At 35.7% G+C, this 26101-nt stretch overlaps 1 protein-coding gene across 2 annotated transcripts in view; it reads left to right on the top strand.

The window, feature by feature from the left end:
- The window catches only part of LOC114354722 (uncharacterized), a 56655-nt gene that overhangs the window by 7709 nt on the left and 22845 nt on the right, over positions 1 to 26101 (top strand). For both annotated transcript variants that reach the window (XR_003656047.1, XM_028307261.1), the window contains exon 2: positions 23552 to 23687. Coding sequence is in view for 1 of the 2 variants with exons in the window: in XM_028307261.1 (XP_028163062.1) it covers positions 23552 to 23687 (136 nt within the window). In the remaining variant the exon portion in view is untranslated. The remainder of the gene's footprint in view (positions 1 to 23551; positions 23688 to 26101) is intronic.

Here is a 26101-nt window from a genome sequence, read left to right on the forward strand (position 1 = left end):
TCTAATGCTCGTAACTCAGTTCAGACTGAGTTTAGAGGTATACATGCCATAGTAAGTTTGGTTTATTACACTATTTTGTAATCAAAAAACAGTTTACAGAAAGGAAAGGCTTTTGATTTATATTAATTTAAAAATTGAATGTGACAAAGCATATGACACTTTTATTTTATACAAAAAACTGTTACACAGCGCAAGAACTGCAAAAAAATATAGTTTTTATAAAAATAAATAATTAAAAAATGTATATTTGTCTATTTTTTTGTTTTTCCCATAAAATACTATATTTTTTTTAAATGTACTATATTTTTTTACACCTTATTTTGGAAAATACTATATTTCGCTGATGCAATGTTGGCAACCCTACCCCCGACAGCTGGTTTCGTAGTCAAGAAAGCTAACCACTACCCAGTTGTCGAGCTTATTTTGACAGAATTATTATTAGAGTTTGTAAAAAAATAATTGAATTTAAAGATGTGACTAAAACTTTCACTCGTATAAATAGAGGAATCACCTCAAAAATTTGTCTTTTCAACATCAAAACGCAAAGGCATCGGTCCATGTACAGCTTTTTGGATCAACAAAAGGATTAAAACTGCTTTTTCTGTAAGTCGTGATTCTATCATAAGGATCGTTTCCCCTTTTATTTGTGTCTTTTTTATTTTTTCAGATTCTTTGCTGACGGTACCGAAGTCGTGCGCTTCGGTCACGTCTCCTTAATTCGGTTTGATACAGTTTGCGACTTTCTAAAAAATAACCTCAAAATAGCCCGACTGATTGGAAATATCGGGTCAGAGGGTGCGGTAAAAATACACCTTTTTGAGTTGTGACACTTTTGATTGTTAATCCCTGTAACTTAGTTTAGATAATTATGAAGTAACTGCTGACTTAATTCCGCGGATTCATTTGTTTCTTTAATTTACATAATGCACAGCCTAACCTACATAATCCATTTGAAACAATGTTCGTTTGTTTCAGCCAAATGACGTCCTGCTGGACAAAGGCCTCCCCCAACGGCTTTCCATAACGACCGGTGACATAATGAAAGTCATTTTCAGTATTTTTTAAAATATGCTGCCTTTTTTGGCCTGTAGTTTTGTCAGTAAAGTCACTACAGTCTTTTAATTTAGCAAAGATTTCATTCAATATCGTTATTTCAGAGTATAGGTCGTCCATTTTGATACTCAATTTTTCTTGTAAATTTAGAACTTCTAATATTGTCTCACAGTCATTAAATGAAACCTCCTTTTTTAAATTTAATTTTTGGATTTTAAATAACCAAATGCTTTCACTGAAATCAAACCATTTATTGAGATAGTCTAAACATTTATCAAGAAACTAGCTGACCCGGCGAACTTTGTTCCGCCTTAATGGCAATAAATAACGGGATAAAAAGTATCCTATGTCCTTCTCCTGGCTCTAAACTACCTCCCTGACAATTTTCAGCTAAATCGGTTCAGCCGTTCTTGAGTTATAAGCGAAGTAACTAACACGACTTTCTTTTATATATATAGATAGCAAAAAAATCTTCTGAATTCCATAACTTTCTGTGGGGGGGATTTTGCTTCTAATGATTGCAACATTTTTTTTTTGTTTTGTAACCAAAAAAAATATCTTTTTTACGTTGTTCTAACACCGATTTTAAAATTGACATAATATGTTGTGATAAGGATAGAGACATGCAATTTTTAGTTTTACAAAAGTAATACGATAGAGAATAATACAAAGCAATAAAAACCACCTGTTATAGGGGCATTTTTTTGTTGATCAAATAACCAAAAAAACACGAATTTAAAACCAGATTTTTTTTTCAAAAAGTATAATTTTTTATTATTTGTTGGCATTTTCTGGGTATTTTATGTATTTTATTAGTATCGTCTGTTATTTAGCATTATTATTGTTTTTATTTTATCAGGATATACCTCTTAGTTTAAAAGTTATTACGTTTTCTTTACGAGAAGTAATTGGAAGAAAAAAAATTCTATAATTTTTTTTAAAAAAATCTCAAAAATTTTTTGACCTCTTTTTTCTCGAAAAAAATAGGTCTAGTTTCACATATTTTCATATGTGCACTTTATCGTGACTCACACTGTATATATTGGGGATCTTCAGTAATCCAGTCATACTCTCTTTTCCACTCCGGTTTATTTTATTTGGAGTCTTTTTGGTATTTTTCGTTTTTTAATCGGCGTTAGCGGCGCAATAGAATTTGACGCACTTTCGTTATCACTACCACTTTCCATACCTAATTTATATAAGATTTCAACTTTTCAAAAGAAATAACAACATCTAGTTGAAAACCAGACCAAAATATCGTTTCACGACGTTAAAATTTACGTTGTCAATTTGACATTGACCAGTTCGTTACGTGCGATGGGGCGGAAAGGTTCTGGAATGGAGGCCGCGTACCGGAAAACGCAGCGTGGGACGTCCACCTACAAGGTGGACCGACGACATCGTAAAGGTAGCAGGGAAGCGCTGGACGCAGGCCGCTACCAATCGATCAACATGGAAAGCATTGGGGAAGGCCTATGTTCAGCAGTGGACGTCCTGTGGCTGAAATGATGAAGTTCGTTACGCAAGCGTTCGGATACACGCTATCGCCTATCGGGTATGTTCACGGACCTCATCAAAGGAAATGGTACGTGCGCAATAGGTTATATGAATGACTTAACCATCTTACAGTTAAAAGTTACTTTAAAGGCGCGTTCTTATTTTTTTTAAATGAAGGATTTGTTTGTTGGATTTGTCGGTGTTGAAAATATAGTATTTTTGCGTACTATATATTTTTTCAACAGTATATAGTACGCAGACCCGAAATATAGTACAATACTATATATTATAGTACGGTTGGCAACCCTAGTCGGGGGGTACGAATTCCGCACAACGAATTTACTGTGAAATTCACGTGTTCTGCTTATTCTAGTTTGTTAATAATTCTGTCTATCTTTACAAATGATTTTGAATTCATTCATCATTACCTTTATCATCATTAGGTCATTTATTTAGTTTCCCCTGCAGTGAATCGGCCACGGCCTTCTCCAATTTACCAGAGGCAAAATGCGGGATTTTGCTTATACTCCCCATGCTAGTCAGGCAGGTTGAAAGGTCTGATGTTCGCATATATCTCCCGCCTCTTATCTCTTACATAATATATCATCCCATGTAATCCAAATATGTCTATTTTTAATTAATCATGATGAATGTCACTAAACTATATCAAACGGCTTAAAATTCAATAATTTATGACAGTATAGTTGTGTACGCATCCATAACTATGAGTATTTGTTCATGGCATCAAAGAGATGGGTTTGCGGTTAACGTAGTGGATTAAACGATAGATACTGATATCCCGGGGTGCTATTACGTGTACCAATAGACTTTGGCAATTATTGTTTAAATAAGAGATTTAAAAAACTACCTAAGGACTCTTTCACGCGGAGTCATTTTTAGTTTTTGCCATTGGAAAGCGCCCTAAGAAGAAATTGAGTGTGTTTTCTAAAGCAAATATTGAAGTAATCTCACAATCTCAGTGGGCGATCATAGGTGGTTGTATTGAAATACATAGAGTTAGAAAGGTCCGTACTATAGTTAGTCGTCTTTATTTCTAAGCTTAATTTCCTTTCTAGTGTGAAATTGCAAACTATACATTTCATGGTGACTAATTGGTGGCAATTAAGATCCAAATCCGATGATTCTATGATTATGATCTTCAGCATACTATATCTTACAATATATTGACTGATAAATGGACTAATTAAACCTGTCTAATGACATAAATCATAACGACATCCGCTGTCAGATATAATATGTATACAATGGTCATCAACTACTAATAATAATAACTAGGGTAGGTACGATAAAATTCTTTCTTATTGTAATACTCACATATAAAAAAATAAATAAGTTTAAATAAGAATTTAGAGTCACTTTCTCACATGATTTAAATCTGTTTGAAACCTCAGATAGCAACATCACTTCACCAATCGCCATTGTCTTCCGTAATAAATTCACGGGTGGCTCAAATGTTTGTTATTGAAGCCGATATTAATCTCGGATATGGGAAATTCCTCGTTTATGGACGAAATTATAATTAGGATCTGGGTTAATCATGACCGAAACTACATTTAGATGATATCGGTAATTAAGGCTGAGATGCCCGGCAACAACAGTCGTTGATGGATTTAGCATTAAATGTATGAACAAGTAACGAAGTGACATCACGACAAGGACAACACTGTCTGTCTTAGGTCGTCGCAATAACTGTTAGTGTTTTTCCCGAGGTGACATCCCGTTTTTTTTTGCAGGATCCGGTTTACGTGTTTTAATATTAACGTTCACAGTCACACGAATATCCCGTTTGTGATGTCCCGCAAAAAACCGATCCGTCCCAATTTAGAATTTCAATTTCAAACACACACTTGTATGTTCACACGACAGTCCAGCTTTGCAGGATCTATAGTCGGTAAAGACTAAAGACTTTTCTGTTGATCTATTTATGGTTTCTCATCTCATGTACGACAATTAAAGTTGAGTACTAAATTAGGCTGAGTTGCACCATCTAACTTTGACGGTAACTATGACGATAAGCTTTTTGTATGGAGTTTGACAGATTTTTGACGTTTGTCAAAGTTAAAGTAAGATGGTGCAACCCAGCCTTAGAGCATTTATTTGTAACAGAACAATGAGCCGCACTATTACCTACCGATTATGTCACACCCTGTCACGAACCAAACTTCATGACATTGACCTATGTTGTACCATTCGCAAAGAACGTTATATTACATAGAAATGCTCTATCTAGTCTGTGCTCACTCACTTCAAGATTTCTAGTAGAAGAAATTCCCAACGTTATTACTTAATTTATTTGCCGATGGTACCTAGGCTTTTTATTTCATCCGCTATCTTGGGGCCGCTTCAGGAACACAGCTGCCTACGTTTAATCTCGCTGTAATGTACCACTACTACAACTATAGACTGGAGATTTATTACGATTGTACGCCTGATGGGAAAGCTGATTTGCTTTATAATTACTTTTCTTATATATATATATTGTTTGTAAGTGATTGGTACATGAAAATATTATAATATACAAATTAATGCGCATTTTAAATAATATAATAGTTATCTTAAATACAGTATCAATTTGACTTAATACGTAACATAAACACGATATTGCTTTTAAAATTGAAATTGGCCGTATATCAAACGCATATTAATAGAGAATATTATTTTCAATTACTTCGCATTGCTTTTAGTCAATTTCCAAGTAAATTTGATTTGATTGTTTCACTTTGTTTATTAATTCTCTGAAAGAACCTATCGAATTTGAATCTAATAAAATCATTGGGTACATAGAACTATGTACATAATTGAACAATAATAATATCCTTCGCTCTCGAGCGAATTGTTGGCAAATATTTTTGTTTTTGACTATCAACATTGCTGATAGTTCTGCAAACAATTTTCAGTATAAAGGGTTTCACATTATTGCTTAGTCAATATTCTGACGAAATCATGTTTGTAAAACAAGCAGTTTTATTTTAGAGATATGGCGCGGCGCGACCGCTAGCGCTATCTGTTATCGGGTAGTGGAACTACATACGTGTTTTACGCTGTTAATACCAGTTTCTTAACTAAAGTTGCTCTTAATTCAGTAAAGTGTATTATGCCTCAGGGATACTCGCAACAGTTCTCACTAACAAGTGTGTTAAATACATATTACATTCCGCTGTAAATTAATTATTATATTTAACCATAGTTTACAATGAACCAGTGGTTTTCTGCAAATATGAGGTACAATTTTGAACAACAAGAATGTTATTCGTGGACATTAATTGCATAGACAGATTTGGACGAAACTTTCTCAGAGACTTCAATTATTACTTACATTCTTATAGGTTTGGAAAATGTAATATGTAACTAAAGTGTAATCAAATAAACAATTCTGAGGCAATGTCTGGCCCTCACCGTTTTCGAATCCGGACTGTCCTTTGGGACTGTACAGAACATGGCTACAAAAAATATTTATCGAACAAACAATAGGTAAAAAATGGCCCAATAACGCTACGCAAGCAAAGAAACACAAAAGAAAAATAATGTTTTCCACGTTCCTCCTTCATACACGGGAAAACAATTCGGTGTTCCTTGCCCCATACATCAAAGGCGTGTCATATGCTAGTCACCATTCTTTCCTTTCTTTTATGTTTTTTCTATGTATTTTTACACGAATAAGACCGTAAATAGGTTATTTACAGCGGTACAATTAAGTATATTACTTGAAAGGCTGTGCTAAACTGGGATATTACTAACTAAGCAGTTAAAGTATCAACAACTAATTTTTACGAAACTCCACCCCTATAAGGGGGTAAAACGGGATCCACGCGAACGAAGTAGGGCTTGCAATATCGGATAGTTTTCAACTCCGGAACTGATTTCCGATATTGGGCACTCAACTCCGGAATTCCGGTTCTAGTTCCGGAGTTGGTTAAAAAAGAAAGCGCCTCCAGACAAACACATATACGTATGTGGCCTCCACTTCAGAACCTTGCTGTTCTACGTACTACTATGTGTCCTTTCGATTGCCACTTTAGCTTGATAATTCGATCGCTATAATAATAATGTCAGGCGACTTTAGTTCGTTTACGAATCTCCTGATTTCTGGTTCGATCTCGAAAAGAAACACCAAGCATAGCACTCTCCATACCATGGTGTGCAATTTTGCAGCTTATTATAAGGCCTATAGTAAGAGGCCACGTTTCAGAACCGTATGTAATCTACTGGTAACACACACTGATTGTAGACTTTCGTCTTTAGGCACTGAGGTGTTTTGGTCGAAAAGATGTTATGTAGTTTCATTCCAAATGCTGCCCAGCCGAGTTGAATTTGACGTATTATTACATCTCCCTGCCTCACAGCTCGCTGCAGAGGAATCGCCCTCGTGCTCAGCCAGGCATAGACCTTCTCATAGTCTGAGAACGCCAGGCATATAAGCAAGTGAAACTTTTCGATAACCGGCTTCCTCGAGAGGCATCGAACCTACGCGCGAGACTATTCGTGATGGCTCTGAAAAACAGCTTGTAGACATGACTCAGAGCCAGAACCCAGATGTGTTTGTGATTCCTTAATAAGGCTTTTACCCCTTTCTTGAAGAAAAACACCACCAAGTCTTGTTCCGTGCCTCTGGCATTATTCCCTGGAGTAAGACGGAGCTACAGTCTCTGAAGGACTTTCAGTATCGGCTTTTCACCCGCCGCGTTCAGAAGCTCCGAGGTTATTCCGTCATCACCCGGTGCCTTGTTGTTTTTTAGCAGTTTGAGAGCCATCCTAATCTCGTAAGGGCTGATGTCCGGGATATCTTCGGTATAGTGTCGAGTTAGCTGAGCTCTTGGAACTGTCCTGTGGCTGAGCTATTAACAGGTTTGGTGACCGAGGTATAATACAGGATGTTGATTTCAATCCTCGCCATATTTATTTAGATGATCTATTATGACTTATATAAACGCATTATCCACCAAAAAAATTACAAACTAAAGTGGAATTTTTAGCGAATATTTTCCGTGCGAAATTAACTGTACTGTGGCTCGGATTACTGCAATAGTTTTCATTTGCGGCACCATTGCGCTACGCGGGTCGCTCGCTTATCATGTCGGATAACCTACTGAAGGAAGCAACGTAAAGTAGGTAGTGTAAATAGGTATTTTTCTTTGAATAACTAAAGTTAAAGTTCGTTTAAAAAAAAATTCCAAGTCAATTTTTTTACTGATTCGTGATCAGAATAAGCTACTTAATCAACTCCCTAAATATGGCGAGTATTGAAATCAACACCCTGTATAGCTGTCCATAAAAACTTTTCGATATCGCCCAGAACCCTCAGCTTTTGTTGAATTTACACTATCATCCGCTGTCTTCAGCTGGCTTCGCCCATTAGAGTTGTATCTAGCGAACATTTGGAGCTTTGGTTTCGCTCTATTGACTTTTTAATATTACATAATATTAGTAATAAAGTTGCGAATACATAATCTCAAGAATTTTGATACTTAAACGTTTTGAAAACTTAAAATAATTTATGAAAAAATTCAATATCGGAATACGATATTGGCTTCAGTTCCGGAATTGAAATATCGGAAAAAAACTATCCGAAATTCCGGAGTTACGAAATTCCGGAATTCCGGTATTCAAGCCCTAGAACGAAGTCGCGGGCGGCCGCTAGTTCGCTCATATGCTTTGTTTATGTGATTTGAAGGTGTTCTATAACAGTTGTAATGCTGTAACCTAACTGAGAGTGAGGTGGGGATTCTCTGTCTAGAAAATTCGTGCATTATTCATGCAACCATGTACTAATATTTAATAGGGAGTTAAACGAAACAAAGCCCATCAAAATCAGCGTAGATAAATGTTTACGTCATAAATTAATTGTACCAGTAACCCATAATGGTTACCCAGTTGTGGGGCAATTGTTGCCACAGTTTAACGCGTAAAATCCACATAAAACATCGCTTGTTTATGCCAGTTTGAACACAAAAAGTTCTTCCCAGAACAAAACGTTCTTCCCAAAACGGTGGTTGCTGTCAAAACAAATCATGTGCCAGTTGGCATATGGTTTCTGTGTTCTGTTTAACTGGAGGGTTTGTTGTAAAGGAAGTGTGTTAAAACACGTAAAGAGTAAAGATTTTATTTAAGCCGGAAAACCTGGAATAAATACTTCGTAAGTTAAAACTGTTAAAACCTTTGATAAGACTTTGCATAAAATAACGCTCCTGCTGTCTGTTCGCTTAGATCTTTTGAAATATGCAATGAAAAGTCAGTAATTTTATTTAATACAGGTTTTTAGCAATAGATAAGAGTGATTCAAGAGGAAAGTATAATTATGTATATTGCATGAATATATCATTGCTCCCGTGTGAAGCTGTAGCAGGTCGCTAGTTATAATGTCAGTTATTTTATTACATACCAAGTCTTAATAACATTGTCATATTTTACTCTTGAAAATTGTTATTCGCACGAAACAGAGACATAAAACCTATACTATTATTACTGTAGGCTTTTACGAATTTTTATATTAAAACCCTCAGCAATATGGGTTCCCGTTTTTCGCAAACTATATTACCATTGTAAATAACTTGAAAAATCGAACTGCCCAAGGCAGTATATATAATTTTCAAATTAGTTTGAGATGCGACTCTTAACGCTAAAAATTAAATAACTATATATTACCATTTTCTAGGTTTTTGTGACAAAAAATGTGTGTCCTTTTACAAGCTCCATTTTTTTTCGGTACCAAAATTCATCTAAATTGGAACAGCGACTTCAAACGAACAAAACTTGATAATAGTATAGATAATTATCAATCACTACTAAAGCAGGTTCAAAACAAAATTGAAATCCCAAAATGATAGTCACTCAAGTTTCTTATTCCAACCAAACATAAATACTATGGCATTAGTATACCATAAAATTTAACTTAGCGTCCCGTTTGACATCTAAAGCGCCGCCCCCTTACTTTGCGTCTCCCAAAAAACCCTCCACTTCCTATGGCATCCAAAAATAGGCTCTTAATGTATTATGACTCCGTTTGTAACGTATGGCGTGTCAGTGTGACCCTATTTATGATATATCTTACTTTCTGACTTTATTTTGAACTATTTATAAGGAATAGGAAAGATATTTTTCATAGTGTCATTTTAAATTTACCATCAGGTGGGATACGAGAAAGGCTTCCTTGATGTGGATAAAAAAATGTACAAGGTATCATCTTTTGATAATGAAAAGACTAATTATAAATGTAGGTATTTAGTGACATGCAGTTTCTTAAATTACTCGTATTAATTAACCCAATTTTATTTTATAGCATAAACGTTGGAATAGTTAATAAATTACGTAGTTTTGGTCTCTTTCTGTCAAATGCTGATTGTGGCATGTTGAAAAGAGACAAATCATTTTTTTAGTTAATCGCCGCATACAAGCTACTTTAAATATAATAAAAGATTAATTAAGTAGGTACCAACAATCTTCGAAATTAGATTCTGTTATAATAATTACCTACCTACTGATTCATCAAATCAAAAAACGAAAATTTGCTTCAACATAAAGAAAATAAACATTGAATTGAAACCCAATGACCTATTCAATCTCGTTTTATTTTGTTTGTCACATATGATTGCGTTTGTGATTGAAAATCAAAGAGATGTTACGAAAGAAATATGGCAGACGTTCACACAAAAAATTATATAAATACCGAATAACACGTTCATTGTTCTGGAATAGTGTTTTAATATTAATACATGTAACATAGTGAGAAAACAATGTCAATGTATTTCAGAATAAAATTTCTGAAGCGATGAATAACTGAATGTATGATTCGGCGCCATCTAGCGGGGAGTAGTCGTGTCCATTTAAGGTCAATCTTTAGAAACTTGATTGATGAAGCTAGAGACAAACTTAAATTTAAAAATACTAACAAAACATAACGAATAGTAAATATTATTATTATACCTAGTTGACTTATCGCTGAAAGTGATTTCTTCAAACATTAAACAGGTACAAGGGTCATTCCACAAAAATATGTCAACTCTTAGTCCGCGCCACATTTCACATGAAATATTTGTTAATGTTTTATTCCAAAATTGTTAAATAACAGCTCGCAATGTGCTTTATTCATAACCCATTTATATTTTTTGAAACTGTTTTTAAAACATCTTAAATTCCTTTTGAATGACCCAAAACGTCATTCCCTAGGCATGTCTGTACTCCAAAAGTTTGTGTTTTGGGACCCACATTTATAAAAACATCAACTTTATCCTTTGTTTTAATTAACGAATAATCTATTTAAATGTATATTACACCAAATTCTATTAATATTTTGCGGTTTCAATAAACAATAATTTGATTTTCTTTAGTTGAAAAAGAGTCTAGAGCTTTTAGCGTCATTCCCTCGCCACGGACAGATTTTATAATTTTGCGCTTTAATATGTATTTAGAGTGAATGACATTTAGTTGAGTTTAAAGTACGATACGAAGTTATCCTCATACTATACTGGCTTTGCGGTAGCCGTTTTTTGAATTAGTGCAAACGTGCCAGTTGTTGCGGAAAAATGTGTTAATCCAGTCACTTCGTCAGTCCCTAGTTAGTAGCTTTATTGATTACAATAAGAAATTGTATATAATTTAATTAGTATTTACGTGTGGTTTTTTTGGCTATTTTCGGCACATCGTATTAAGCATCTTATAATTTAAAGTTAATCTGCATTTGTGTTAAGTTTTACTCCAAATCGTCAGTCCCTAGAGCGTCAGGCCCTAGCTTTAAACGGCACTTGGGACTAAATTACTAGTTAGGGAATGATGTTTTTTATACAGTGATAATAACAAAACAACTACATTATGTATATTAACTTATCTATAAATGTTAAGGTTATAAGTTTTATACTTTATTAGAAGTCATATAGGAGTAATGTAATATGAAAAAATTGAAAATTATAATTTCTCCTAAAATAAAGCATAAAGTGACTGGCCCTTTTAGACATAACATAATTAATTAATAAACTATAATTTACACTAATAAAGTATTCAAAAGCATCTTAAAAAAGTTACGGACAAAATGACGTCGAAAATATACAGATTTCTATGGAATGACCCACAAACATACATACCTACAGACTGGAATACGTTAGGACTTTAGAAAATAAACAACTTATTACTGACAAAATTCCAATTATGTTCACAATTCGTTCTAACTACATAATACCTACTTCAACAAGTCTCAAGTCAGTCAGTCTTATACAGCGCGTCCCTGCTTAACCTCGCAACTTATAAATTCTAAGGCACTTTAATAAATATGCACTGTAACTTCCAACGGTTAACAACTTCAACTTTCTTTGAGTTTCGCTTCAACTGGAGTTTAAATTTAAAACAAACGTCCAAGACGGCATTCTTATCACGTCGAGGTGAATGACCTTTTGTTTTAGAGATAAATAAATAAATATTTTTTGACGTTTTGCTACAACAAATATTTTTGCACCACCTAGTAAAATTTTCGGTCTGGCCCAAAGGTCAATTGGTAGATAATGCTATACGGCATTAAGTTGGCCTTTTATATAAATACTAGCTGACCCGGCGAACTTTGTTCCGCCTTAATGGCAATAAATAAGCAGACTTTTTTTTTTAAATTTCGAACGGGTTAAAAACTATCCTATGTCCTTCTCCTGGCTCTAAACTACCTCCCTGACAATTTTCAGCTAAATCGGTTTAGCCGTTCTTGAGTTATAAGTGGAGTAACTAACACGACTTTCTTTTATATATTACTAGCTGACCCGGCGAACTTTGTTCCGCCTTAATGGCAATAAATAACGGGACAAAAAGTATCCTATGTCCTTCTCCTGGCTCTAAACTACCTCCCTGACAATTTTCAGCTAAATCAGTTCAGCCGTTCTTGACTTATAAGTGGAGTAACTAACACGACTTTCTTTTATATAATAGATAGAAGATTTATAATCTGATGTGCTATTGACTGTACTATTTTGGGATTATTAGAGATGCTTGGGAAAACATGCAACCGTGCATTGAAATGCAAATTGGAATCTACATAACATTAAACTAGCAAAATCGTTCGTTCGTAACTGACCAGTGATATAATAAAACTTTATTTTTAAAATATCCCCATAAATATCATGTCTTGTCACCATTAAAATTCAATACAGTGAAAATGTTTGTCGTTCTCTCGGCGTTTCAGCCAAATGACGTCCACTGCTGGACAAAGGCCTCCCCCAAGGTTTTCCACAATGAACGGTCCTGCGCTGCCCGCATCCAGGCTCTTCCCGCGACCTTTACCAGATCGTCGGTCCACCTAGTAGGAGGCCTGCCCACGCTACGTCTTCCAGCCCGTGGTCGCCACTCGAGAACTTTCCTGCCCGTCGTCGTTCTCTCATCAACTACAAAAGAACTGATAATATTATTCAAACTCGATTTTCATTTGTAAACCAATAAAACCGCACAAAAATCAGTCTATTCGTTTAGGAGCTTTACGCCATAGACATTTCACACGCGTGAAATTTTGAACACACCTCTTTTCGTCTTGTGTTCAAAAAGTTAGTTTCTATCATCACTGTTATGTTCTATTTTTAAACCATTCCAGGTTTTGTTTTTTTGTTGTCATTTTTAAATCATGTCAGGTTTTGCTTTTTTGTTCTATTTTCAAACCGTTCCAGGTTTTGTTTTTTGTTCTATTTTCAAATCATGCCAGGTTGCAGCTTAGCGGCCGTAAACAGAATATAAAATAACCGATGTAACAACAGCGCTAAATCAAACGAGCAAATGGATTTTGTTCGGTAACAGATATAACGGAATTACGCTTCTGGTTGCCCAATAAAACGTTGCTGTGTAAATAATGTTATTTTATTTTGTGTTTTAGTATGAACCTAAACGTTGTTTTTCATTTCTTATCTTATAAATTATTATGATCAGCGTTAAAATGAGGCCAAAATAACAAAGAATTTTAGAAAATTTTTTGCTAATTTTGTAAATCGCTATATAAATTCAGACTTTGTTAGGATACGTATTATTATATGCCTATAAAACTGCATGAATGGTAATAATACCAAAATACTGTATTATACCGAACTTCATCACCACACACGCAAAGTGACCCAACTCAAAATCCATCGTTTTTCTACATTTGCGTTATCTCAAAAACCATTTATGTGCTAATTTCTAAACTTGCGCGTTTAATGAAAATCTCCAGTAAAAAGACCCGGGTTAAGTGTTCAAGTTTCCGAGTTAGTTAAGAAGTGTTCACATTAAAAGCTATGTGGGTAGATTGCGACGCTATATCCTGAGGTAGTTAATGGAGGCGTGGCTTTTGTTGGGGACTTGTTAACGAGCGAAATTGACAAGTCTTAAGTATGTTGTTATAGTTATGGTTATGAGGAGGTGTAAGGTTATGCTATTTTGATTATCTTTAAATTAGATTTAAGTAAATAAAATAAAGGTCACGGGAAGAGCCTGGATGCGGGCAGCACAGGACCGTGCATTGTGGAAAACCTTGGAGGAGGCCTTTGTCCAGCAGTGGTTGTCATTTGGCTGAAACGAACGAAATAAAGTAACCTTATTGATAAAATGATAAAACTAGTACCCTTAATTTATGAAGGCACCACTTATCTTATGACTAGCATTAGTTTATCCTAGAGATTGCAAAATCCGGATTTTTCTTAAATCCGGTTTTCCGGATTTGTGTTACGTACAAATCCGGATTATCCGGATTTTTCGAATATTGGGTAATTTTTTTAAACCATCAATTTAATTTAAATAAAACGTAGTTTTTTTCAAAAAGATGTAAGTATTTGAAAAAAAGCGTTTTATTTTATTATCGCGCATGGAATTTATTCCTCTTTTTTCGGTTTGCGCTACAAGCTTTCGAAATTATTTGAACTTTGCATTATTTTTTTCGTTTTAGTACAACTCCATTTCAGAATAAAAACTTGCTTGTACCTATAAAATATTTTTTTTATTCTTCTTCTTGTCGTGTCGACAACAAACCTACACAGCGTCAGCACAAAACTCCGCCACAATAGTGGCGTTGTCAGTAGCCTTCATTAAATCTTCCTGCTTGCAGTTGTTTGGGCACGACATCATGTGCTTCGTCGACTGGGGAACAAAACCACACTTGCACTCCAAGTTTGATCCATCCAAGAATCCCCACCTGACACCTGAACAGATTGTCCTTACACAAGGTGGACCGATAACATCATAAAGGTAGCAGGAAGGCGCTGGACGCAGGTCGCTACCAACCAGGCAACATGAAAAGCATTGGGGGGACCTATGTTCAGCAGTGGACGTCCTATGGCTGAGATGATGATGATGATGATGACTTACACTTGCAAGGGATATTTGCCGATTTAGCTGCTCTTTAAAACTCAGCGATATGGTGTTTCAGAATCAGCGTCTCGTATAAAACTCAATGGCCGACTAGCGAATTCACATAAAATACGCATGCGGCATATCGCGTTATTGTGCGACGAAGTTCAATCAAAACTTCGCTTGTTTTGCATCCATGTTGCATTCAATAGATATTTTGGTTTATGATTTTATGATAAATTTTTTGGGGTAAAATATTCGAAAAAACCGGATTTCAAAGTCAAAATCCGGATTTTTTTATAGCCTCAAAATCCGGATTTTTCAGATATTTTCGAATTTCGAATAATCCGGATTGCAATCTCTAGTTTATCCTTAGTAGTATTTTCCATCCATCCATTAGAAACTTTGTATAAAACACTAGTATTCTAGCTGCTCACTATTCACGTGAAAGAATTAACGAATTCCTAGTTAATCTCATCTAAACAAGCGAAAACACTCAATAATATTGGTATAAACAAAAGCTGTCTACCAGTATCAATCCCTCGTTAAACCGTAAACAAGGCTTTGTTCTAAGCAACCGGAATAGGTAATCATAATCCCGGATCATCCCAAATAATCCCGATATTGTTAAATCTCCTACAGAAAACTAATTACGCTTCTGCATTTATATTTAATCGTCTGTTTTTTATTTCTCCGCTTTTTCCGAGTTAATTTTGCTCAGTCAAATATTGGTCCGCCATTGTACTTTTGGCTTGAACTGGGAATTTATTAAAACGGGCTCTTTTGTTCAATATTTAATAGGATTCCGGTAATGTAAACTTTGCAGGCTTAGGGTTGTTAGGCGAGATATTAAAGGAATTAGAAACGTTTGCGAGATTTGTGATCACTGTTTTGCTTTTTTAAGGTAGTCATACACACACGTTCGTTTATTGCGGAGTAGATACTAGAGGTTCTTGCTCCAACAATATTTATGCAATATATTCTGGGAGATGAGATATGAGCACAACTAACACATTTTCTCAGAACGTGTGCTCTAGATATGTGTAGGTGGGGTAAATGGCTTTACTTTTCTAGAAAATCTATGATTAACTCATGCTTTACGATAACATTCAACTTTACCTGCCTTATTCGCTCCTCATAATAATATAATTATGGGCATTTATGTTGAATTCGTCGTATGTAGACGACACTATACAGACTTAATCTTAAACACATCTGTAATCTATACGATCCTGTTCAAAGCATTTAAGACGTACATTACCACGCTAGTTTTCTTATGCAAAGTATATTGTGGCAACCTTGCTTCGCGCAGATTTATTCCGGTGTTGCTTTCGCAATGTTATCTCTGGAACTTACAGGATTCCGCTATTACCACTATCTTCTTTATTGCCCTTTGAATGCCTTAGTAGACGCGGGACCTTATTTATACGCTTTTAATATCGCGGTGTAGTGTGTACTGGAGGTATAATTGGATGTACGAATTATACTGCTTTTAGATATTGTATAGTGTTTAAGTGAACGCTTTTAAAGGCATTGTAATTTCATAGTTAAGAAATAAGCTATATATGATTTGATTCAAACAATGGAATGATGAATATTTGATTGTAGATGCTCTGATTGTGACAGATTGATGATTAAAAAGTAAATTGCAAAAATAAACTAAATATTACATAAAAGCACAAATCCTCCGGTTATTGTAACTCACCTTTTCCTTATCATTCGAACTTTACCTAAAGTCTTACGGATTCCGAGAAACCCCGAAAAAATGACACATGTCTGTCCCCAAGATCAGTTATCTCTAGATAGTCTAGAAATTATTTATGACACCCACTCCAGGGGCAAACGTTTTGAGAATATTTCACGAGATACGACTTAGGTGGGATATGGTGATAGGAAAGAATTTGGGACGGGAGTACGGGACATCTTGTTGGGACAAATATCCAACGTGAATTGTCCCAGATAGCGTAAACTCTATCGATCTTAAACATGCGTTTAGACGTGTACTTACGTGTCTTATATCGACTTAGATGATAAATATTTTTTTCTTTTAATATTTTGTTCAACGAACTTGTGTTTCTTATATTTTATCTCAAAATTCCAAACTGTACATACTCTTGAATTTGTTGCACGAAAGATAGACTTATAAATTTAAAGCTTACTAATGGAAGTTATTGAAATGGACCAGATCATTAACCTCCTATTATTGGTAACAAATTATTGTAGTTAGCTATTCAGTAGGTATTACCATCTCGATCACGCTTGCTCATTCAAGGAGATAACCTAATTTGATTATAGTATCTAGTTAACACAGTCTGTTTGTGAGAATCTGTTTCTGACCTATTTGGCTCGAGATTAGACTGAATTTTAGCAGTTTTTGGTTAATTCTATGCAAATTGGGTATCTTTGTTTGTAGATTTTTGCACACGACTGTTCTTAGTTAAGCTTAGAGTGTTAGATGTTGCGATATCATTTCCATACGTTCAAGGTTGATAAAGTTTTATCCAAATAAACTTGATAATTTGTTTTTATATTGCATTGTTTTTATCACATATGTTTCTTTAGTTTTCATTGGAGATTTCCCGAAGCTTTCACGTGGATTTCTTACATATTGTTCAAATATTATAAAAATTGAAATTCTAGTATGTGTCCCGAAATAACAGCTAAAGTCCCAGATTCCCAGTATTAAGACAACACTAGTTAAAGGTCCCCGAATCGAAGTCTTTACTTATTCACGTCTAAATTATCGTCCACGTATCTATCCCCAGGGATCCGGTGAAACCCGGTACGTACCCGGGAATCGGTGAACTTATAGGTGTAATTCCGTTTTACGTATGCAATTACCGGAAAATATTGACTATCGGAGGCAACGAATAGACAAATGGTATTATTAAAGATGGCTTTGAGCACAAAAATATGTATTACATTTTGGCAGGATTACGTGGTATACCTATGAAGTATCTAATAATATAACATAGTAATAATAACTGTACAAGTATGCCTATGTCCGTTCTAACGCAAAAAAACGTCTACAAGGCTCTCTTTTGTCCCTTTTCCTCTGCACCCAAGTAAAGAGATGCACTACCAATTACCATTTTGTAATTGAATTGATGCAACAATTGAATGTCTGGACTCCATTTAATTGAAGTGTTCCGTTTTTTTTCCAACCCTATTTTTATGAGTCACTGTGGGAATGTGCGTGCGCCGACGCACAGTCATCTTTAAGTCTATAGCAAAAGGAACTGTAATTGCTTGACGTTATTGTGACACCGTGACAATACGCTATTGTATCTGTGATATTTATATCCTGACTCCATTTTGAATTTGGAAATACAATTGTGTTGATTAAGGATTTGAATATGAATATCGTAAATATATCACGTCACGTGTCAGGTAAATAACATTGTTAACGTATGAAAGAAGTTCCTGATTCTTAAATCAGGATCAAGTGAAAAGGGGACGTCCAGGGAGATACGATTCTTGAATATCTGCTCTTTTTTTCTGACAGTTATTATTAACCTGATTATATTATCAAGCATTGAATCTATGACCTGTTTATGAGCCGACAATATACACGTTTCTTAGTAATATAAACATTCAAACTGTGAAACGATATATTATTTGCATTTCGGAGAACCGGCGTTCTTATAAACAGTCGGATACATTATATTTTATTATATCGGCCACTAATTCATTTCATAAAAGACCTGTACATGGAATTACGCAAATAAAGAGATTTGATTTGATTTGACATTTCTTTGACATCCTTAGAGACTATGTCGCGGGTAAAATATAATCTAATCTAAATCTAGCGTATGTTGTTGTTTTTATTCATCTTTTTATATTTCACAAATAGAACCTATATTATCAAACTATTGTAACTTACTGTAATATTTTAATTTAATTTATTATTGTACTCTAAACTTCTGATTGTAATCTGAAATGTTAATGTGCGAACTGAACAATAAATTTTAATTGTTAGCTATTTCGCTAATTACATGTCCGTTTTGATATAAAATTCCGCAGCTTTTTGCTTTCTTGGGAACCGACCGTAATTATATGTCTGACCCAAAATTACAATACCAATTTAAAATTTAATGTCAGACTACTGTTCTTCAAACCTCATAATGATTGATTCATCATTTTTTTGGTCCGTGACTCAGTGGTGCGAAGAGAACGGCCACTTCATTTCGTCAAAAAACCTTTTTTGAAACTTGGAATGTTCTGACAATGCATTTTTGTACCTCATCTGGTTATCAGATTTTGACACGTCCCTGTAAGCACGAACTTTCATGCTTTTATGGAAGTGATAAGGAACTCATAAAACTAGTATAAAATTTTATGACCGTCTTCTTTTGACTATGACCGTAGCCGAGATTCGAATTCGCACCTACTGATTGCTGAATCATCAGCCTTAACTGATTTTATAGCTCATTGTCGATTTCTTTCGGCAAAAACGTTTTTTTTTCTTTGTATCCGTAATTGTGCTCGTGGTTTATTTGTCATTGAGTTTTTATTCGACCGCGGGAAGTTGTGATGAAACGGTTTTTGCGTTCGCTTGCGGTTTTAATCTGTCACTTCTCTAGTCATCTTTTAATGTGTTAATAAATTATCGTGGGCGTCCGTCATCAGACCCATCTCACATTTTAATGTTTTTTAAATTATTTCGTTGGTTTACCTACAAAAATAATACATTTTGAGTTGCGTCACTTTTGTAAGAAGCTTCTGAAAATAAATAAAATTAAAAAAAAATATAATTGTGAAGTTTTAGCATATTTACCAGGTGTTTCATTTAGCCTACCTACCTACAGTTACCTACCTTGAAATTATCACTAATGCTCAACACTTACATATTTGTAGAGTAACTCATAGTTACAAACTTAATCGTGTTTTTTTTTATAATAAATAAAAAAGTGTAGCATTGTTGCTCTTCCTGAATTTTACATTACATTTATACGTACTATGTAGTACATAAATCAATAATGTATTTATTGCCTTCGAATCATCATTAGTTACAGGAAGTACATAGTATAGTCGACAGCAATTTAGACCATACATTTTCGCGGATTTAAAGTACCTTTTGCATCTACAAATATGCCAGTGTTATACCATAATGTGCTCTCGTAAGTACATTACCATACCAACTAAAGCAATTCGAACCAAATCTCGTAACTTATTCTATTTTGGAAAGCGTCTCTCGCGTCTTCAATGTCAGTCGAGATGAGAGTTAGCGTCCATTTTGTGTCGGCCATTTTTTAAAGTCAGCCATTTTTAAGACGCAGGCATCACTTGTTTTGTAAGCCTGGAGAAATACGAGCGTACGTTATAATGGAAATATAATCAGAAAGATTACTAAAAGAAATAATCGTATTATAGGTATCTTAGTATGTGTGTGTATATGCTGGATAATAAATACAGTCATCATGTTGTAGGTTCTTAAAGCAAGAAATCACAATCTAGGGCGAATTATATATCCATATTGTTTTTATTTTGTTATAACGGGTTATGAAATTTTTATTCTTCGTTTGTATCGTTCATTTTGAATTGTTAAAATTGGATTCTATCCTTTAAAAAAAATGGAAATGTCGCTCATATAGAAGCAAGTCTGTAAGTTAACGTGTACCTTTTGCAAATTCGCACACCCAGATAAAGTCTTAAAGAGTAGCACAACTTAAAATAATTCCAAAATAGAGTTATACATAGTGATAATCAGAATCTGCGTCAAAAACTAAGTACATGAACTACGCTGTCCTTGCAAAAAGAAATACATAATATGAGTTGTACAGGTTGTACTCCTCTTAATCCATGTGTGCCGAGCCAATGTGTGTAAAGACTAACCCCCTTACTAATAAAAATTTACACAGTTGTTGATCACTGTTTTAAAATGACATTTCCATACTAAACGTCACTTTAAAACACTGTTCAACGAGCGTGTCGTTTTATTAGTAAGGGAGTAAGTGTGTACTGTACCCACTTGTATTAGGGGCCGTCCATAAATTACGTCATCGATTTTTTGCGATTTTTGAACCCCCCCTTTACCGTCATCCGCATACCAAACCCCCCCCCCCTAATTTTGAATGACGTAATATTTGGGCGGCCCCTTATGGCATACAGTAATGCGAATGTACCTTTATTAGTTACGCTTTCTCGTCTGCCGAAATCGTACAATAGTGATGCGATTAGCGTAGTTACATATCGATATAATTTGCTCGTTTGGAATGAACTCCCAATTTGTAGTGATTCAGTAGTTATTTTATACATTTTCACTATTGCAAAATGTGCCTGATGACGGCAATTCTCGTAGAGTTTTGTAATAAATTGTCAACGAGTAATAAAAATGATTGAAATTGCTGTAGGTATTTATTGTACTCGCTCTACAAAAACATTTAGTTAGAATAGAACAAGTATTTTAAAAACACTGTTTTTGTGTTTACCACTTCACATATACCTAGTACAGGCAAAGCTCAAAAATACTAAAATAAAATGCTGTTTCCACGTAGCTACAACTTTATTACATACCTTGTTGTTTTATCGTATGCTAAAACATTTTCTAGTCTAGAGTATTTCACTGGAAACCAGTTGAAATATCATATGACCGGTAACTGTAATCGAGTTGTGCACCAAACGGTGCTCTGCAAACATTCCCAATATTCGTTTCGGAATATAAAACTGTATACTGTTCTTCAGTTATCAAAGCTATCGGTATTGCGACCGACGACCTGTAGAAAGATTTCAACAATAATAAACGTTGATTTCAACGTTTCGAATGTAATCTGTGCATTTGATTTAAGAAAGTTTTTTGTGTTTGGAATTCGATTTTCAAAAATTCAAATCACGTCCCTAGTGAAGTGGGTCACGGAACAAAGACTGGCCACTAACTTAACGCGGTGTCCAGAGTAAAGATACTATATCGACCTGGCGAAGAACAATAGCCTTTATCTCATTCAAGAGAACTTGGAATTTGATAGCCCGTGAGAAGCGCAAATACACGAATCGAAGACGATACTGGCTGTTTATTGTTTACGACAAAACTACCGATTCGAAAATGGAACGACATGATATTCCGTGTTCCAATTTCAAATTAAATTCTTTTGACGTCGCGCGCGAATATTAGATTCTTTTTTATTGGTATTGGACGTAAACGCTTTTAGCCAGGCAGTGCTTTTTAATAAGTGATTTATTCGATGAACTGAACCTTCTTTGTAAACACAAAAAAGTTTAACCTAGAATTGAGTCTTGTTAAGATTTTAATTTCGTTGAATTGCGGTGATAAATTGAGTAATTTGTAAGGAAACGTCTTTTTAAGTAACAAATGGTTAGTTTTACGGCAATTATGTAATGAAACGGATTGATCTGTCCCAATTGTTTTCATTTTGGGACGTAAAAGCGTTGGGCCGTGCCGAATTCTTCGAAACGTTCATTGTTTAGATAAGAATAATAAAGGCACTTGGAATGTTTACTGCGGCCATTGTCAGGCTTCAAATGGCAGTCTCTAAATATTAAATACTGAGAAATAAGGTCCACTTAGGCAATGCGAGCGATTTGTTTAACAGGCGTGCATCCGGGGGTTTTATTTCGTGGGAGGTATTTTTGTAGGATGTTATGAATTAGATCAGTAATTTAATTAGTCCCAAAAATTGCTTTGATTATAGTTTTAGTAATGTTTGTTAAATTGTAATCTGCTATTAATTAAAAACACAGTTAGATTCTTATTGAAAACTTTTATTTAGTTAAGTCGCCAATTCGCCATGGACAAAAAGAAAAATACAATTACCTAGAAGGAACTTAGTTAAATGTTTCAAACTTTAAACAACTACTAATCGTGTTTAACAAAGTCCGTAACTAAAATCATGAAACTATGTATTATTTGGATCTAAATTATACAACATTTTGTAATAACCTATTATGTCAAATAAAAAACTTAATTTGCAGACAATTTTGTATAACAAAAACGTTTTCCCACGACCAGCAAATTAAACTAATGATTATGAATCGCTAGATAATCTGAATTAACACTTTTTGTAAACAAAACAAAAACAAACGCTACCGATGTTGCCTTGTTTTTGTTATAATTTAAATGATTGTCGTTTCATTATCGTGGCTTAAATTAGGCCTTACTTATTATTTAGAGATTATTATCATATGTATTTTTATACGGTTGTTGTTAGTCAAAATACAGATGTACCTATTATCTAGGAAGATTACAGGGTACCTACTACAATTTGTGTTTTTTTGATAAGTTTGATAAGACATAGTGTGAATTATTTAAATAATTAATCCTGTATTCTGATAAAAAAAGTTTTAGGCCCGGTTTCCACCAAGGTTCCACTCCGGAGCGGAGAAGTGTTGGGCCTAGGGTTGCCAGGTGTTTGGCTTTTTACGGTTTTGTCCGGCTAAATATTGTCGTGTCCGGCCTGTCCGGCTTTCAGGCTTTTTATTTGGCTGCCGCGCCAGGCGAAAGTCGAGCCACAGAATGATATGAAGCGCACGCATCAGGATGTTGGGCAGCCGAATGACGGATGATGATAGTAGCACTCACTCTGAATTATGACACTAATTGCGGAGACGAGAATTGGAAATAGTGAACTCTTATTAGTTATTTAACACACTTCTCTGTTCTTCGCTTTGCCTTTGGTGGAAACCGGGCTTTAATATATTTTTACATGGATTCTTATTTCTTTTATCTTAACAACCTAATTCCTTGTTCCAGCCGACCCTCTGCCGGGCAAGCACGTGCCGCTGGAAAGTTATGAGAGCGAGCTGGAGCGAGAACACGCGCTCCCCACTTCGGTTCCCAACGCGGACATCCTCAAGACCAACAGCAACCCCACCTACCACAAGCCTAGGTAAGACATTCAACATTCAATTCAACCGCCTCTGTGGTCTAGTGGTAAGACCACCTGCTTCAGACGCAGAGGTCCCGGGTTCGATTCCCAGTAGGAGCAGATTTTTCTGTTCGGTTTGGTTCGTGGTAGGGCTTGTTCTAAGTCCGCCTGGCTAGCTACCACTACCACCATCTTACCTAAGTCTGTCGCCATAACAACAATGTTAACAGCATTGTTGTGTTCCGGCAGTTAGAGGTATAAAGATAGTTCCTCCGTGGTTGAGGATTCCGGGTGAAGCTCGCTTCCACCTTCAGCCTGATCATCACTTACCATCAGGTGAGATACAGGCCAAGAGCTTCCTCGTTGTGGATAAAAAAAAACAAGTTTACATTACCTACATGTGATTAATTTTAAATAACTTGAAAATTGCCCTAGGTAGGAATCGAACCCACGACCTTTCACTTGGCGGTCGACTGCTCTTACCGTCTGAGCTAGCTACATCTTAGCGAGCTTAATCATCATCGTTATTTTCATCATCATCATCAGCAGCATTTCATTTAGTTCCTCTACTGCAGGATTACGAATCTCCAACCCTTCTAATTTACTAGAGGCAAATGGAGGATTTGACCTACACTTTCCACTCTAGCCAGACGGGTTGGACAGGCCTTTTGTTAAAATATTTGTCCCGTAGTCGCTTTTTACGACATTTATTTAATTTAAGAAAAATAGTAGGTATAAAGAAATACTGTGTAATTCACTCCAGTATCATCTTCAGATTATTAACTCATCTTATTGAGTAGAGCAAATGCCGAATTTGGTTCCCACTCGTCGTAATTCAACATATTCGCTGAAATCTAAAAATTAAAACAAAAACATTTAATGGCCAATAAAAACGTAACAACTCATGCGAAAAGTTAGGTCCTAATTATGAGCCCTCGTCGCTGTTCTCAATAATATTATAACAGAACTAGCTTTCCGCCCGCGGCTTCGCCCGCGTGGAATTTTGTCTGTCACAGAAAAACTTTATCGCGCGCGTCCCTGTTTCAAAAACCGGGATAAAAACTATCCTATGTTCTTTCCCGGGACTCAAACTATCTCTATGCCAAATTTCATCAAAATCGGTTGCGAGGTTTAAGCGGGAAAGCGTAACAGACAGACAGACAGACAGACAGACAGACAGACAGACAGACAGAGTTACTTTTGCATTTATAATATTAGTTGGGATTTGATGTCAGATATCGAAATTTACGATCGAAATAACTAAATTGGTTGTAAATTACAAAGTTGAGTTTTACGACGCGAAACCTTTTTTAGATCGCAGGTGAATACCGTCTTTGATAGTTGCTATTTCTGTTAGGGTGCACCTACATTGCGTATATGTTGGCGAACACGACTCTATGTTCGCGTGAATCGATTTGGTACTTACAAACTTATATTGGTGATTCGCGACTCGACAAGAGTCGTTGTAATCAAAACATACATAAGTGCAGTTTATTTTATGAATGTACCTAATACGTAAAGACCTGTACAGACGAGGACTATCTAAGCCACAAGGTACTTTAGATTTTTCGATCACTAAAGCTTCAACCACACCGTTCTACGTCGCCTGCGCGATCTAAGGCCAATGACAGGTCGCGCGACCTATGACAGTTCACGAGACCTGTCATTGGTCTTTGATTGCGCCGTGATCGCGCCGGCGATGGCGATCTGCACGCGTTGAGGTTCGGCCAAACCAACACGATCACACGCGATCAGCCGGCGTGCAGCGATGGCGACCAGACTTAGGGTTCGGACAAACCAACGCGATCACAGCGCGATCAGCCGGCTTGCAGCGATGGCGACCAGACCTAAATGCATTGATCGCCATCGCTGCACGCCGGTTGATCGCGCTGTGATCGCGTTGGTTTGGCCGAACCTTGTGTGGTTCGCTGTTCGCTCGGAGCACTCCAATCTACAGCCACCTTAACAGTTGCTAATTCTAACGTGAGATAAGTTGAGATTTATACGGTTTTTACTGCCGCGGACGAAACTGTGCGGAAGGAATCAACTTTTTATGCGCCGCGTAAAAAACGGTGTTTAAGTTAAAAGCCTCTATCACGGTTTACGATAATGATTACGTTTCGAATGGAAATTACTCCGGTATTCGAGATTTTGCCGAATCACAACCGTGATTTGGGGAATGAATCGCGCACTTAATAGCAGTGGAGTTTTCCAGTAACTTGGCCCACGTTCATATTAAGCAAGTAAAGGTAACAGACAGACAGAGTTACTTTCGCATTTATAATATTACGGAAGTGCGGATGCCAATCAAATTATCGACTTAGTTACAAAACAATTAAATCAAATTCACAGCGACACAAAGTCATTAATAGTTAAGAAGTCAAGTTAATTAATTGACGCGCTCGTTCACAATCGCCGCCATTTTTGAAACTTCT

The sequence above is a fragment of the Ostrinia furnacalis genome, unplaced genomic scaffold (assembly GCF_004193835.3).
Source record: "Ostrinia furnacalis isolate ACB-3 unplaced genomic scaffold, ASM419383v2 OfSCF2155, whole genome shotgun sequence".
NCBI lineage: Eukaryota > Metazoa > Arthropoda > Insecta > Lepidoptera > Crambidae > Ostrinia > Ostrinia furnacalis.